General features: G+C 34.4%; 1 protein-coding gene across 2 annotated transcripts in view; it reads left to right on the forward strand.

Moving 5' to 3' along the window:
• Positions 1-1020: 1020 nt before the first annotated feature.
• The window catches only part of C7H3orf49 (chromosome 7 C3orf49 homolog), a 38647-nt gene continuing 25625 nt past the window's right edge, over positions 1021-14042 (forward strand). Inside the window, exons 1-2 of one of the 2 annotated variants that reach the window (XM_053720996.1) lie at positions 1021-1290; positions 3311-3621. In XM_053720996.1, the coding sequence (XP_053576971.1) occupies positions 1235-1290; positions 3311-3621 (367 nt within the window). In that variant the 5' untranslated portion in view covers positions 1021-1234. The remainder of the gene's footprint in view (positions 1291-3310; positions 3622-14042) is intronic. The other variant, XM_053720995.1, reaches the window with a different exon arrangement.

The raw sequence follows: 14042 nt of genomic DNA on the forward strand, positions 1-14042 counted from the left end.
CATCACTAGTAATAAACAATATCTTATGTCATTTAGAAAATATTTACATGTCATAATATAGCTTATACATGCAAACTAAAGGAAGTTGTATATGATGTTTAATACTTTTGTGTACATAGTGCAATCAGAAAGATAGTATAGTACTGTAATCATTAAAGGGACATTAAACACTTTGAGATGGGAATATAAAATGATAAACTGTGTATATAAAACAAACTGCAATATACTTTATTCATTTTGTCCCCTTTTCCTGTAATTCCATTCTGAAATTGTGAGCTTTTCAGTTACTGTTAGAAGTGGAAGTGCAGAACTCTGTTATATCCCTTACAGCCATTGGCTGCACACTCTAGTGACCTATTTATAACTACCCCTAATTGGCCACAGCAGAGAAAGTAACCTAAGTTACAAACATGGCAGCTCCCATTGTTTTACAGACACTAAAATGTTACACTTATTTTGTCACTATTTAAACAGCTAATGAAACTTTATAAATACATCTACTTGTTATTCTCAGACTAATCTTTTCTTTCAGTGTATCATATCTTGCATTTATTTAGTGTTTAAGGTCCCTTTAAGATAAATCACATGTGAAAGGTTTCAGTACATGGAGGTACATCATTTGTGTTATACTTTTTACTGTACATGTATCAGGTTTTACAAAAGCATTGACCATGGTTACAGGTAAATAAAATACATTTTAAGCTCCATATTGTTTAATATCAGAAGGGTGGCCAATTTTATATGAAGGAAGAGCACTTTGATGTATAAATCCTTAATAACACATCTTCATTTAGTAAGAAAGCCATGAGGGTAAAAAGCTTGGGTGACCAATGTTTGATTTACTGGGTTTATATATTCAGTATAGTTAGATGTACTCAATGGAATTTCTCATAGTGCTGATGAATTTATCACTTGAAATAAACAGCATACCTCACTAGAGAACATTTTAACCCATTCATGGACTGTGGGTAATAAATCTCGGCAGCGTTTCACCATCTTCCCAAGAGCCTTTCAGTAGCAATATGGGTTAAAAATCACTCTACAGTTATCCCATCTAGACATTGGAAATTTCCTTCCGGCTTCCATAGTTCACATTATACTAACTTAGCATATCTTGTCAGTTGCTTTGCTTCTTACCAGGTATTAGTACTAATATCACGAAAACTGTACAAAATCAAATCTTTCTATCTGGACCTTTAAATATAAAGCCTACAATACAAAAAATACATATGGAATGTCAGAACAGCAGAAGTTTCAAACTGGACGGCCGAAAGGAAAAGGAATTGTCAGGTAAGACAATTACATTACAATTACAGTAGTATAGACTTAAATAAAATATATTTGTTTAATCAATAATCCTATCATATGTTACATATATTCAGTAAAAAAAATAAACATATTTTTTTACAAAACAGAATATTTATTTGGAATTTCGATATTTCTTATACATTTTTAAAATGTAAATTAAAACTCCAAAACTCTGTTGGACAATGTGATTATCTGCAACTAGCAGATTATATAATTATATAATTAAAATAAATTAAATAAATTGACTGACTAAATAATAATCATATATGTTAAATCTTTTTTGTAAAAAAATGTTTTTTTTTACTGAATATAATATTTATTTGGAATTTCTATATTTCTTATACATTTTTAAAATGTATCTGAAAACTCAAAAAACGCCATTGGACAATGTAATTACCTGAAATTAGCATATTATATAATTATATTATTAAAAATAAATTAAATAATTGACTAATTTAATCATTATCATATCTCACTTATATTCAGTAAAACAGAATTATTTTTTTTACAAAACAATATCTGGAATTTCTATATTTCTTATCAATTTAAAAAAAAAATCCATTAGACAATATAATTACCTGCAACTAGCATATTATATAATTATATTATTAAAATAAATTAAATAATTGTCTATTGAAATAATTATTTTATTTATTTAGAAAGAGTTAAATTCATTTTTTTATAGTAAAATAGATTGAAACAAATGTATAATGAAACATATTGGTGAATGTTAAAAAAGAAAAAAAAAACATTTTCTGGTAGGCACATAAAGGAGCATATGTTAAATACCTAAACATTTGTTTTACTAATGACAAAATGTAATGTGACATCTTGATTAAAATCATTGTTATCACTGTGCTCTGGACATATTCCTATTGGTTGTAAAAGCACACACGTTCTGGAACAGTAATGCACTACTGGGATCTAGGTGGCTACACACATATGCCTCTTGTTATTGGTTTATCAGATTTGTTCAGCTAGTTCCCAGTAGTCCAATGCCGCTTTGTAGCTGACTGTAAATAAATGTTTTACCCTTTTGCATGAGTAATAAAAAAATAAAATGCTCTAAAACATTGGAGCATTTTCTTTTTGCATTTGAGTGTCTCGGTTTTGCACTTGCAACTGAAATGCCTGCATCAATATCCAACAATTTAGTGGAAATTCTAAAGGTGTATATGTGATAATTCTCTTAAGGTAGTGGGGCAATAAAGTATCCACTATAATTGATTTATTTATTCTTTAATTTTTTTTGTATCTTAAAGGGACTTTCAAGTCAAAATGAAACTTACATGATTCAGATAGAACATACAATTTAAAACAACTTTCCAATTTACTTCCCTTAAAGGGACACTCAGGTTAAATTAAATTTTTATGATTCAGATACAGCATCTAATTTTAAACAACTTTCCATTTTACTTCCATTAAAAAAAATGTGCACAGTCTGTTATATTTACATTTTTTGAGTCACCAGATCCTACTGAGCATGTGCAAGAATTCACAGACTATACGTATATGCATTTGTGATTGGCTGATTGCTATCACATGGTACAAGGGGAGTGGAAATATACATAACTTTGAAATTTGTTATAAAAAAAATCTACTCATTTGAAGTTCAGACTAAGTGCTATTGCATTGTCTTGTTATCTTGCATTTGTTGATTATGCAAATCTAATGTGTCTAATGAGCACAGTTTTTTCATATTTACACTTTTTTCAGTTACAAGCTCCTACTGAGCATGTGCAAGAATTTACAGAATATACATATATGCATTTGTGATTGGCTGATTACTGTCACATAATACAGGAGGAGTAGAAATAGACAGAACTTTGAAAATTGTCAGTATAAACTTTAAATGAGTAGTAGATTTGTTTTCTAAGTGCTATTGCATTGTCTTTTTGTGTTATGCATGTGTTGATTATGCAAATCTGCTGTATGTATTGGTCCTTTAAATAATATTAGCTCTATAATAATCCTTAGACCAATAACTGAATTCTCTTTAAAGGTGGCATGGAGCAGTGTCTACAAATTTGGCAAACCAGCATGTCCTCATTCCCAAAGAAGAGTCAAGCAGCGAAAGTGACTCTGAATCTTTTATTGTCTCCGAGAAAAAGAGGAAAGGATTCACACACAAAGTACGAGCTGCATTCGGAAAAGTGCTTCCTCCAAGACAACGTGAAGACAATGGAATCAAACTACTAGGGAATTTGAGGAATGATTTTCCTGAAAGACAGACCCGGATACCTAAAATAATTCAACATTTATCACTTCCAAGAGAAATTTTAAAGAAGCCAGAAAGCAGGCGTTCCCAAGCTGGTAAGTCTTAGTGTCCCTTGATTGACACTGACAGCTGTATTAGAACCATGGCAGCTTTCATAGATGTTATTTATTTTTGTTTTAATTACTAATATCTCACAAAATCTAGATCAGTTCTTCTTAACCCATTGACTGCCGTAAAGGGTTACTACACTTTGCTATGCAACACATTCAGCACTTTGTGGCAGCTATGATACAACAGCGTCTAAACATTAAAGGGACACTGAACCCAATTTTTTCCTTTCGTGATTCAGAGAGCATAACATTTTAAACAACTTTCTAATTTACTCCTATTATCAATTTTTCTTTGTTCTCTTGCTTTCTTTATTTGAAAAAGAAGGCATCTAAGCTATTTTTGTGGTTCAGAACCATGGAAAGCACTTGTTTATTGGTAGGTGAATTTACCCACCAATCAGCAAGAACAACACAGTGTGTTCACCAAAAATGGGCCGGCATGTAAACTTACATTCTTGCATTTCAAATAAAGATACCAAGAGAGTGGAAAGAATTTGATAATAGGAGTAAATTAGAAAGTTGCTTAAAATTGCATGCTCTATCTGAATCATGATAGAAAAAAAATTGGGTTCAGTGTCCCTTTAAGGATTTAATTTTTTTGCATGGAAATAATGTAAAGTGAAAGCTGTTTGTATAGAGCTGTATCAGTTGTAAAGTTTTTATTAAAGGGACGTAAAAGTGATATTAAACACTAAATAAATGCTAGTTAGAATTGTGCATTCAAATTAAAGCTTAGTCTGAGAATAACATGTAGATATTTTTTTTTTAAAGTTTCATTAGTTGTTTAAATATTGACAAAATAAATGTTAAGATTAAAACAATGGGAGCTGCCATGTTGTAACTTAGGTTACCTTCTCTGCTGTGGCCAATTAGAGACAGTAATAAATAAGTCACTAGAGTGTGCAGCCTATGGTTGTGTGGATTATATCAGTGTTCTGCACTTCCATTTCTAACAGGAACGGAAAAGCTCTCAATTTCAGAATGGAATTACAGGAAAAGGGGACAAAATAAATAAAGTATATTGCAGAGTTTTATATATATATATATATATATATATATATATATATATATATATATATATATATATATATATATATATAAATAAATAAATTTATAATTTTATATTACCATCTCAAAATGTTTAATGTCCCTTTAAACTGCTGGGCACAACTACCCTAGAATGGATACTACTCGCTACATTATTGCATTTCATCCTGTCCCGGCAGCTCTTTACAAATCTGTTCTGTTTTAACCCCTTAAGGACCAATGACAGAATTATTCCGTCATGGTTGTCCGTGCCATAAGGACCCATGACTGAATAATTCCGTCATGCGCTAAAATTAGCCCCAGATCGCTGTGGTACCGGCGATTGCGGAATTAATGCTCTTGTTAGCTGCCTCAGCATCTGAGGCAGACTAGCAACAGCAAATCACGATATCCCAGCCCACGTAATCGCTGTGACAGCCAATCACAGCGGTCGCAATGTTGCTGGGACATCAGATCCGCCTCCCTCCCCCTCTGTTCGGTTTGTGGAGCGAGACGGATCTTTGTTACTTTGAATGCTGTAAAAAAAAAATCCAGCGTATTAATAAAAGTTAATATATCCCCTTCACCAAGTCCTTCAATTTATTTTAAATTTATTTTCTTAAGCTGCACTAAGTATGTACACATTATTATCACCAAAACTGTGAAAAAAAAGTTGTGTTTTTTTATTTATTCTTTTTATTTTTTGTTTATAATAAATTAGAACTTATATACAGTATGTATATGTCATATCAAATTAAAGCCCCTTTTTTCCTTTAAAAAACGGTATATAATATGTGTGGGTGCAATAAATGAGAAAGATGGACATTTCAGTTGAACACACATAGCAAAAATGCAAAAATTGCTTTGGTCCTTAACTGAAAGACAAGCATCTGAAGCTTCGTCCTTAAAGGGACACTGAACCCAAATTTAGAAAAACAGAGTATGCAATTTTAAGCAACTTTCTAATTTACTCCTATTATCAATTTTTCTTCGTTCTCTTGCTATCTTTATTTGAAAAAGAAGGCATCTAAGCTTTTTTCTTGGTTCAGGCCTCTGTACAGCACTTTTTTATTGGTGGAGGAATTTATCCACCAATCAGCAAGTACAACCCAGGTTGTTCACCAAAAATAGGCTGGCATCTAAACTTACATTCTTGCATTTCAAATAAAGATACCAAGAGAATAAAGAAAATTTGATAATAGGAGTAAATTAGATAGTTGCTTAAAATTGCATGCTCTATCTGAATCACAAAAGAAAAATGTTTGGGTTCAGTGTCCCTTTAAGGGGTTAATAGCTTAAAGGAGCCAGATACTGAAGCTCTGCCTCTTTGTACTGGGGGCTGCCATCTTGGAGCTCAGGTATTCTCACAGATCAGTAATATGGCCTATTTTGTTGTACAATTAGCTTCAGGTTGGGGTGCAGGAGCTTTAAATTTTTGCTGTGGCTGCATTGCACTATATTATTGTTGAGTGCTTTTTAAAATAAATTTGTGTAACTGTAAAACTGTATAAAAAATTTAAATCTCACATGATGTATCGTTTACACTGACCTGAGTACAGCTGAAAAAAAAAAAGTGGACAACATTACTGAGCTGTCAGTGTGCATAGCCTCTGTCACAGGTTGTAAGAATATCTGAGCTCCAAGATGGCAGTCCCCAGTACAGAGAGGCGGGGCTTCAGTATCTGGCACCTTTAGACTAATAAAACAGGAGAACTGATTTGCAAACAGCTGCAGGAACAGGATAGAATGCAGTAACATAGTGAGTAATTACTAATTTTTTGTAGTTGTGTACAGCAGTTTAGTGTCCCTATAATGCTCCTTGGCTGATTTGTAGTTCATGCAAATTCTCATTGGCTAATAGGTTCTTACAGCTAATGCTCATTGGCTAATATATACTGTCTGTTGATGCTCATTGGTACTTCCTGCTAGTATTTATCAAACATTCCAAGGAAGTGAGCATTCGTGAGGCATGCACAACTGATACCAGATAAATAGTGTTTGCATTGTTTTAATCAATACAAATGTTATCTTTACATGCTGATTTTTTAGTGCAATAGCAGCAATATCCCTTCAACATTATTAACAGTTACTCAATTATTTCCCCCAGAATGCTTAATTCAATTTTGTATATGATTTATACTAAAATAAAATATTCTGAAGTTCTTCCTTTGTCCATTCCATGTACCAAAGGGATTGTGATAGTATATTCTGTGGTAGAAAATAGGTTAAATTAATTTAAATGATGTATGTAATGTCAAGAGAAATACTGAATCCCAAAACAAAAGAGAATTGGAACTGAAGAAAGGGACAGAACACAAAATAATACAATTTTAGTTGAAATAATTTTTATTGTCATGGATCACATCAAATACAACATAATAAAACAGTGTGCTGGGTTACAATGTCCTAGTATTCTTAAAACAATTAAAGTTTTCAGCACCCTGTTTATATCATTTTCATCAATTTTTCTCCCCCCTTCCCTAACTCCCTCTCCACCCCCTCCCCTCTTATCCCATTTCCCTTAACCTAAACTTCATAACTGTATACAAAGAAAAACCTTTAACTTTAAACTTTTCCCGTCGAGCAGTGACAATGTTGTAGATTTCTTTAGAACGCTATATCTATATTTAAGAAAGTTCCTATTCTCTCCAATTTAATTGCCCTAAAAAAGCCTTATTGGTTACTTAGTGTTGATCTGTATGTACCTACATATTTCTGTTTATTTAAAATCCAGTGTATCCACATGTTTTGGAATCTCTCAGATGTCCCTTGTATCCATGCAGCTGATTTTAGCATATTATAAACATCTTCAATTTTGATCATTACCTCACCCCATTCTGGAGCCCCCACTTTCCATTTTCTAGCTATACATATTCTGGTTGCTGTACATATAATATTAACCCATCTATTAGTAATTGAGTTCATTGACTCCTGGGGGATATGTAGTAAGGCCTGTGAGGCTGATAATGTAAAGGAGTCGTCTAGAATCACCTTAAATAGTTGAGAAAGCTTGTCCCATGTAGGTTGTATCTTTGGACACTCCCACCACATGTGAAAATAGGTCCCTATCCCATTACATCCCCGATAACATAATCTACTACCCTGTGTGGTGTAATGTGAGGATTTCAGTGGTGTAAGGTACCATCTATATGAGGTTTTTATTGAGTTTTCGATAAGGTCTGCCCCAATTAAACTTCTCCTCATTGAGGAGAAAATCTGGCTCCAATCTTCTCTATCATAGGTTATAGCTAAATCTTGTTCCCATTTGTCATAAATTACCAATTTTGCTGAACTATTTGCTTCTTGAATGGCTAAGTATAAGCGTGTAATCATTTTTTTATTTCTACCGGGTGTCATTATCATTTGTTCCAGAGCAGTTTTTGGGCAGGCTGGGATGCTGCCTAGTCTATATGTATTTATAGCATGGGAAATTTGGAGATATAAAAACCAGTGCAATGTATTTGGGTGTATTTTATCTCTTAATTGTGTAAATGTCAACAACTTCCCATTGTCTAGGAAATCAGCTACCCTATAGAGGCCTTTATTTCCCCACTTATCTATTTGTTTTTTAAATTCTTTTGGGAGTAGTGTACTTAGAGGTATTATAATAGTGTGTGGTGAGAGTAATTTCAATGTATGTGTTAGTGACCTCCACATAAGCTTAGAATCTTCTGTAGTTTTTAGTTTAATTATCCTCTGGTCTTTTGGATCTGAGGGTTTCCATAATATATCTCCCGGAGTGCTTAGTCTTCCAATATCTGCTTCAATACCTGGCCATGTCATCCCCTGGCAATCTTTACATAAAAGAGCATTTTGTGCCAGTCTGGCAGCATGATAATAATCTCTAAGATTAGGGACTCCTACACCTCCCAATAGCTTGTGTTGTTTTAAAATATGAGCAGCTATTCTAGCTGTTTTATGTCCTCTTATAAATTTAATAATTTCAGATTGTAGTTCTTCAAGCTCTTTTATTGGGATTTTAATAGGTAAAGCTCTAAATAGATATAACAGTCTTGGTAGGACATTCATTTTAATGGCCGATAATCTGCCATACCAAGAAAAGTTCCCTTTCTTCCATTTCAATATATCTCTTCTTATAGTTTTGTAAATTGGGATGTAGTTTGCTTTATACAATGTTTCTATGGTGTTTGTGATTTGTATGCCTAGATATTTTAGGGAATGATTAACCCATTTAAAATCAAAGTTCGCTTCTATCAACTTTTGTGTGTGTGTTGGTAATGATAGAGGGAGTGCTTCGCATTTATCCGAATTTATTTTGAAACCCGAAACATTGGAAAAATCTTCTAATAATTGGTACAAATTAGGGAGGGAAAGCATTGGTTTTGTAATTGTAAGCAAGATATCGTCTGCAAATAAAGTTAGTGTTTGTTCCCCTTTATTTAATTTAACCCCATGGATATCCTTAGAGTTGCGAATACAAGACGCCAAAGGTTCTATGCACAACGCAAATAAAAGTGGAGATAACGGACATCCTTGACGAGTTCCATTCAATATATTGATAGGTCGAGACTGATATCCCGCTGCCCTAATTGTTGCTACTGGATTTGTGTATATATTTTTGATTGCCCCCCTAAATTTACTACCGAATCCCATATATTCGAGAACTGCCATCATATATTGCCAATCTACTCTGTCAAATGCCTTCTCTGCATCCAGAGAAAGGAGCAGAGAAGGCGTTTCTGTTCCCTTCAGATATTCTATCAGCGTCACTATGCGTCTTACATTATCAGGGGCCTCCCTATCTTTAATAAACCCTACCTGATCAGGATGGATCAATGAAGGTAAGTATTGTTTAAGCCTGTTTGCTAGGATTTTGGTGAGAATCTTGAGATCTTGGTTAATTAAGGAAATTGGCCTATAATTTTGTACTATTTTGGGGTTTTTCCCTGGCTTAGGGATTACTACTATCTTGGCCTGTAAAAGTTCAGAGGGAACCGGCGTGCCCGACATGACATCTTTACAAAATTTATGTAGGTGGGAAGTCAAATTGGTTCTAAATAGCTTGTAGTAGTCTCCTGAAAATCCATCGGGACCTGCTGCCTTTCCTATTTTAAGATCTTTAATAGCTGCAGACACCTCAGTAGCAGAGATCTCTGCATCCAGTGCCTCTGCGTCCGCTTTGTCTAATTTTGGCAGATTCGCTAACATTAGTAGTTTATTTCTTAGGGTCTCTATCTGGGGGGATTGACCCACCTTCTTCCCATCATACAGAGATTCATAATATTTGGCAAAACATTCTGTAATTTCTTGCGGATGAGATGTCATAGTACCATCTGGTTTTTGAATTTGTGCTATTGTGAAAGATTTTGTTCTTTCTCTTAGCTTATGGGCCAGATATCTATCTGGCTTGTTTGCATATAGGAAATAGTATGTTTTTAATTTATTAATGGACCTCACTGAATTATCAGATAAAATTTTAGCCAGTTCTTTTCTTTTCTTTGTCAATGTGTCTAGTGATAGTTGGGATAGTGTATTTTGATGTGCCTTTTCCAAGAGTTCAATCTCTTGTTGCAAGGTAGCTACCGCAAACCTACTCTGTTTTATATATAAAGCTTTTTCCTTTATAAGTAACCCTCTAATATATGGCTTATGTGCAGCCCATATGATTACTGGGTTGATTGCAGGGTCTACGTTTAATTTCCAGTACTCTTCCAGACTCTTTAATATTTTAGTTTGTATACCTGGTTGCTTTAGTATTGTAGGGTCGTATGTCCAGGATCTTTGTCTTTCTACATTAATAAGACCTTTTAGTTGTATCTGTATTATGGAATGGTCTGACCATACTGAGGCGTGAATGGATGAAGAGATTAGGTTTGGTAATAGAATTTGGCTAATAAATATATAGTCGAGTTTGGTATATGTTTTATGTGCAGGTGAGTAGTATGTGTGGTCATTTGTTTGTCCATATAATGTCGTCCAAGTGTCATATATATTATGATTCTCTAAAGATCCCCTAATGGATTTGGTAATAGAGTTAAGTCTTAATTGTTTATTTGTAAGTTTAGATGTATTAGTATCCCTTAAAATCTTTAAGTTTACATTAAAATCCCCAGCCAATATTATCAAGGTTTGAGACCATTGGGTCAGTAAATGCGAAAGATTATCAAAAAATTTGTGTTGTTGCTCATTAGGTGCATATATGTTGCAGAGTGTGACTTGTTTGTCTTGCACAGTCCCCCTCACTATAAGATATCTGCCTTCCTTATCCCTTATCACCTCTTCTTTTATAAATTGAATGGAATTATGAATAAGTATTGATACTCCTCTTTTCTTTTTATCGGTTGTGGAGTGAAAGTGTTGCGTGTATTGTTTGTCCCAATATTTAGGGATTTGATGGTGTGTAAAATGTGTCTCCTGTAGGAAAATGATTTTAGCCTTCATATTGTTATATTGGGTAAGTGCAGTTTTCCTTTTAATATTGGTATTCAAACCTCTTACATTATGGGAGATTATCTTCCATCTAGAATCCATAATTGAGCATTTTCCCTCTCCCCTCCTCATACCTGAACATCAATGCCTCCCTTTTCTGACTAACAACTGCTCTCTTAGTGTCCATCCTGTTATGGAGAAACTTTCCTGACCACTGCTCGACAGTACTTGAAACAAAAAAACAACAAAAACATAAAAAACATAGCTCAACATTAAACAACAACAAACTATTAAACAATCTGTAATCCTTCAAGTTATTCTTGTTTGTCTGCAACATCAAATCTATCTAAGTGGGTGTGCAGCTAAATATTACATAGTGTATCTTATATAATAATGAATTGAAAAAGTGGATCTTTTATTCCTAGAGGGAACATAAAATAATAACTAATGTCATGTATAGTGTAATTTAGTCATATCTTATCAATCTCCAGTTCTTTATAATTTACTTAATGTTCTTTTTACTGACATAAATAAATATACTTTATGCTCGTGTCATTATTTACTACTAGGAGATTGATATTCAAGTCTTTTACCACAATATGAGCCGTGACAATAACTCCTCCACACGGAGTAAGGCAAAGAAAGATTATACTTGTTAAAGAACATCAGTCAGTTCTCTCAGTCTCTTTAATCCTTCAGGGCCTTTGTTTCCTTTTAGAGACCTTTGTCCAACGTTCACTTTTAGCTGTTCCTCTTAATGGCAGTGTGGGTCTTATGGTATTGTCTTGAGAGTTATCTGGAATCTCTGGACAATCCAGCTTAAGCAGTTGGCAGAGACCTGGTATGTCTTGTTTCTCTTTGATAGTGATTGTTCTGCCCTCATGGTGTATGTGAAGTGCGAAAGGGAATCCCCATCTGTATAATATCTGATTTTTTCGCAGTAGTTGTGTCAGCGGACGGAGAGCAGAACGCTTCTGCAGTGTTTTGATACAAAGGTCCTGGTAAAATTGTATGACTGAGCCCTGAAATTTAAAGGTTGGATTTTTTCTAGCTGCAGTCATGATTTCTTCTTTTTCTTGGAAGCGTAAAAGTTTAATTATGACGTCCCTTGGTGGTTCTGTGTCCTTTGGTTTTGCTCTTAGAGCTCTATGTGCCCTTTCCATTTGGAATTTTCCATCCTCAGCAGAGCTTGTGATAGCCTGGAATAGTTGTAGAAGATAATTGCTTAATTCTGTTGTAACTATAGTTTCAGGGATACCCTTTAGACGTATATTACACCTCCTGCTCCTATTTTCCAGGTCTTCCAGCTTGTCATTAATGTCTGCCAATTCCTGTTGTTGATCAGCCATTTGTTGAGTTATGGTTGTAATGTCTTCTTCCAGTGATTCTTCTTTTTCTTCCAAGGATTCTAACCTGGATCCCAGTTCCGAAATATCCTGTTTGATTTCAGTGAGACTGTTTGTAACAGTGTTCTGGAGGGTGTCCAGCTTTTCCCACATTTTGTCAAATATTGTGGATATGTCTTGTTTGGAGACAAGGTTCCTTATGTCACTTCTGGTAATGGGTATATTATTACCCGCTGGCGAAGTTGGTTCTAGAACTTCTTCCATTTCTTCCTCAGTTACAACAATTTCTTTATCATGAGCCTTTTCTCCTTTCTGAGGTTTAAAAAATATATTGGCTGCTGCAGGTTTATTTGTAGCATTTAGTTTACTTTGTCTTCTGACTGACATGATATAGCTCATATAATAAAATGGAGGAACACTTGAAATGATCTAGCTGTTGAACAAAGTATAGCAAGACCTCTGCTTATGTCCTGAAGTGGGAGAAAGTCTGCTGCAGCACTAGTGTTTTAACAGCACTTTGGAGTCACATGCAAAGCCGGAGTGGTTTACAGGAGAAAAATAAATTGCAGGGAGTGATTTATATAGGGTGAATGTTCTGTGTCAAAGTTATTTTCCTTCCATCCAAAGTTTCTGAGTAGTTTTGGTGATATGCTGTGTACTATAGATAGGTACAATCTGTGCTATATCACCATACAATGCTATTTCTTTTTATGTGTTATTTTGTGATCCAGCTTTCACATTTTAATGCTTTATTTACTTATCCTTCCTCTGCAGCCTGATTCATTAACATCATGTAGGGTTAAAAGTCTTTATTAAATAGTAGGCATGTTGCTGCTCAAGTCTCTCTGGCTGTTTATAATCACTTTATTAACATGCTGCCTCCCACGTGGCTGATTCCCTGCTATGGCGTCTTAAAATTGTCTTTCTTCCTCAATCACCCTGTAGATTTATTGCTTGCCATATTCCCCTCTGAACTCCTTACCCTGTGATGTGGCAGCTTCCTTGCAGTTTTATCCTCTGTTTTCTCTCCAGCTTATCTGATTCTTAAGAGACCGGCATTTTGGTTCTTGTTCTCCTCAGCTTGCAAGACGTCAAAGACTGCATGTCAGCTTTTACACTGAGCAAACTGAGTGGTCATAAAACACAGAGGATTGATGTATAAACACTCCGGTGGTGTTTTAGTGACCCTCTGGGAGCTTATGATAACCTTTTCTCCACTTTTCTTATTCACTGCACCTGGAGCTCACATATCACACGTCCTCCATTATGCCTGCCTTGGCTCCACCCCAAAATAATACAATTTTAAAGGGACACTGAACCCAATTTTTTCTTTTGTGATTCATATAGAGCATGCAATTTTAAGCAACTTTTTAATTGACTCCTATTATTAATAGTTTTCTTGCTATCTTTATTTGAAGAAGGCGTCTAAGCTAAGGAGCCAGCCAATATTTGGTTCAGCACCATGGACAGCACTTGTTTATTGGTGCTGTCCAATCAGCAAGGACAACCCATGTTGTTCACCAAAAATCAGCCAGCATCTAAACTTAGATTCTTGCTTTTCAAATAAAAATACCAAGAGAATGAAGAACATTTGATAATAGGAGTAAATTAGAAAGTTGCTTGCTCTATCTGAATCACAAAAGA

The sequence above is a fragment of the Bombina bombina genome, chromosome 7 (assembly GCF_027579735.1).
Source record: "Bombina bombina isolate aBomBom1 chromosome 7, aBomBom1.pri, whole genome shotgun sequence".
Lineage (NCBI taxonomy): Eukaryota > Metazoa > Chordata > Amphibia > Anura > Bombinatoridae > Bombina > Bombina bombina.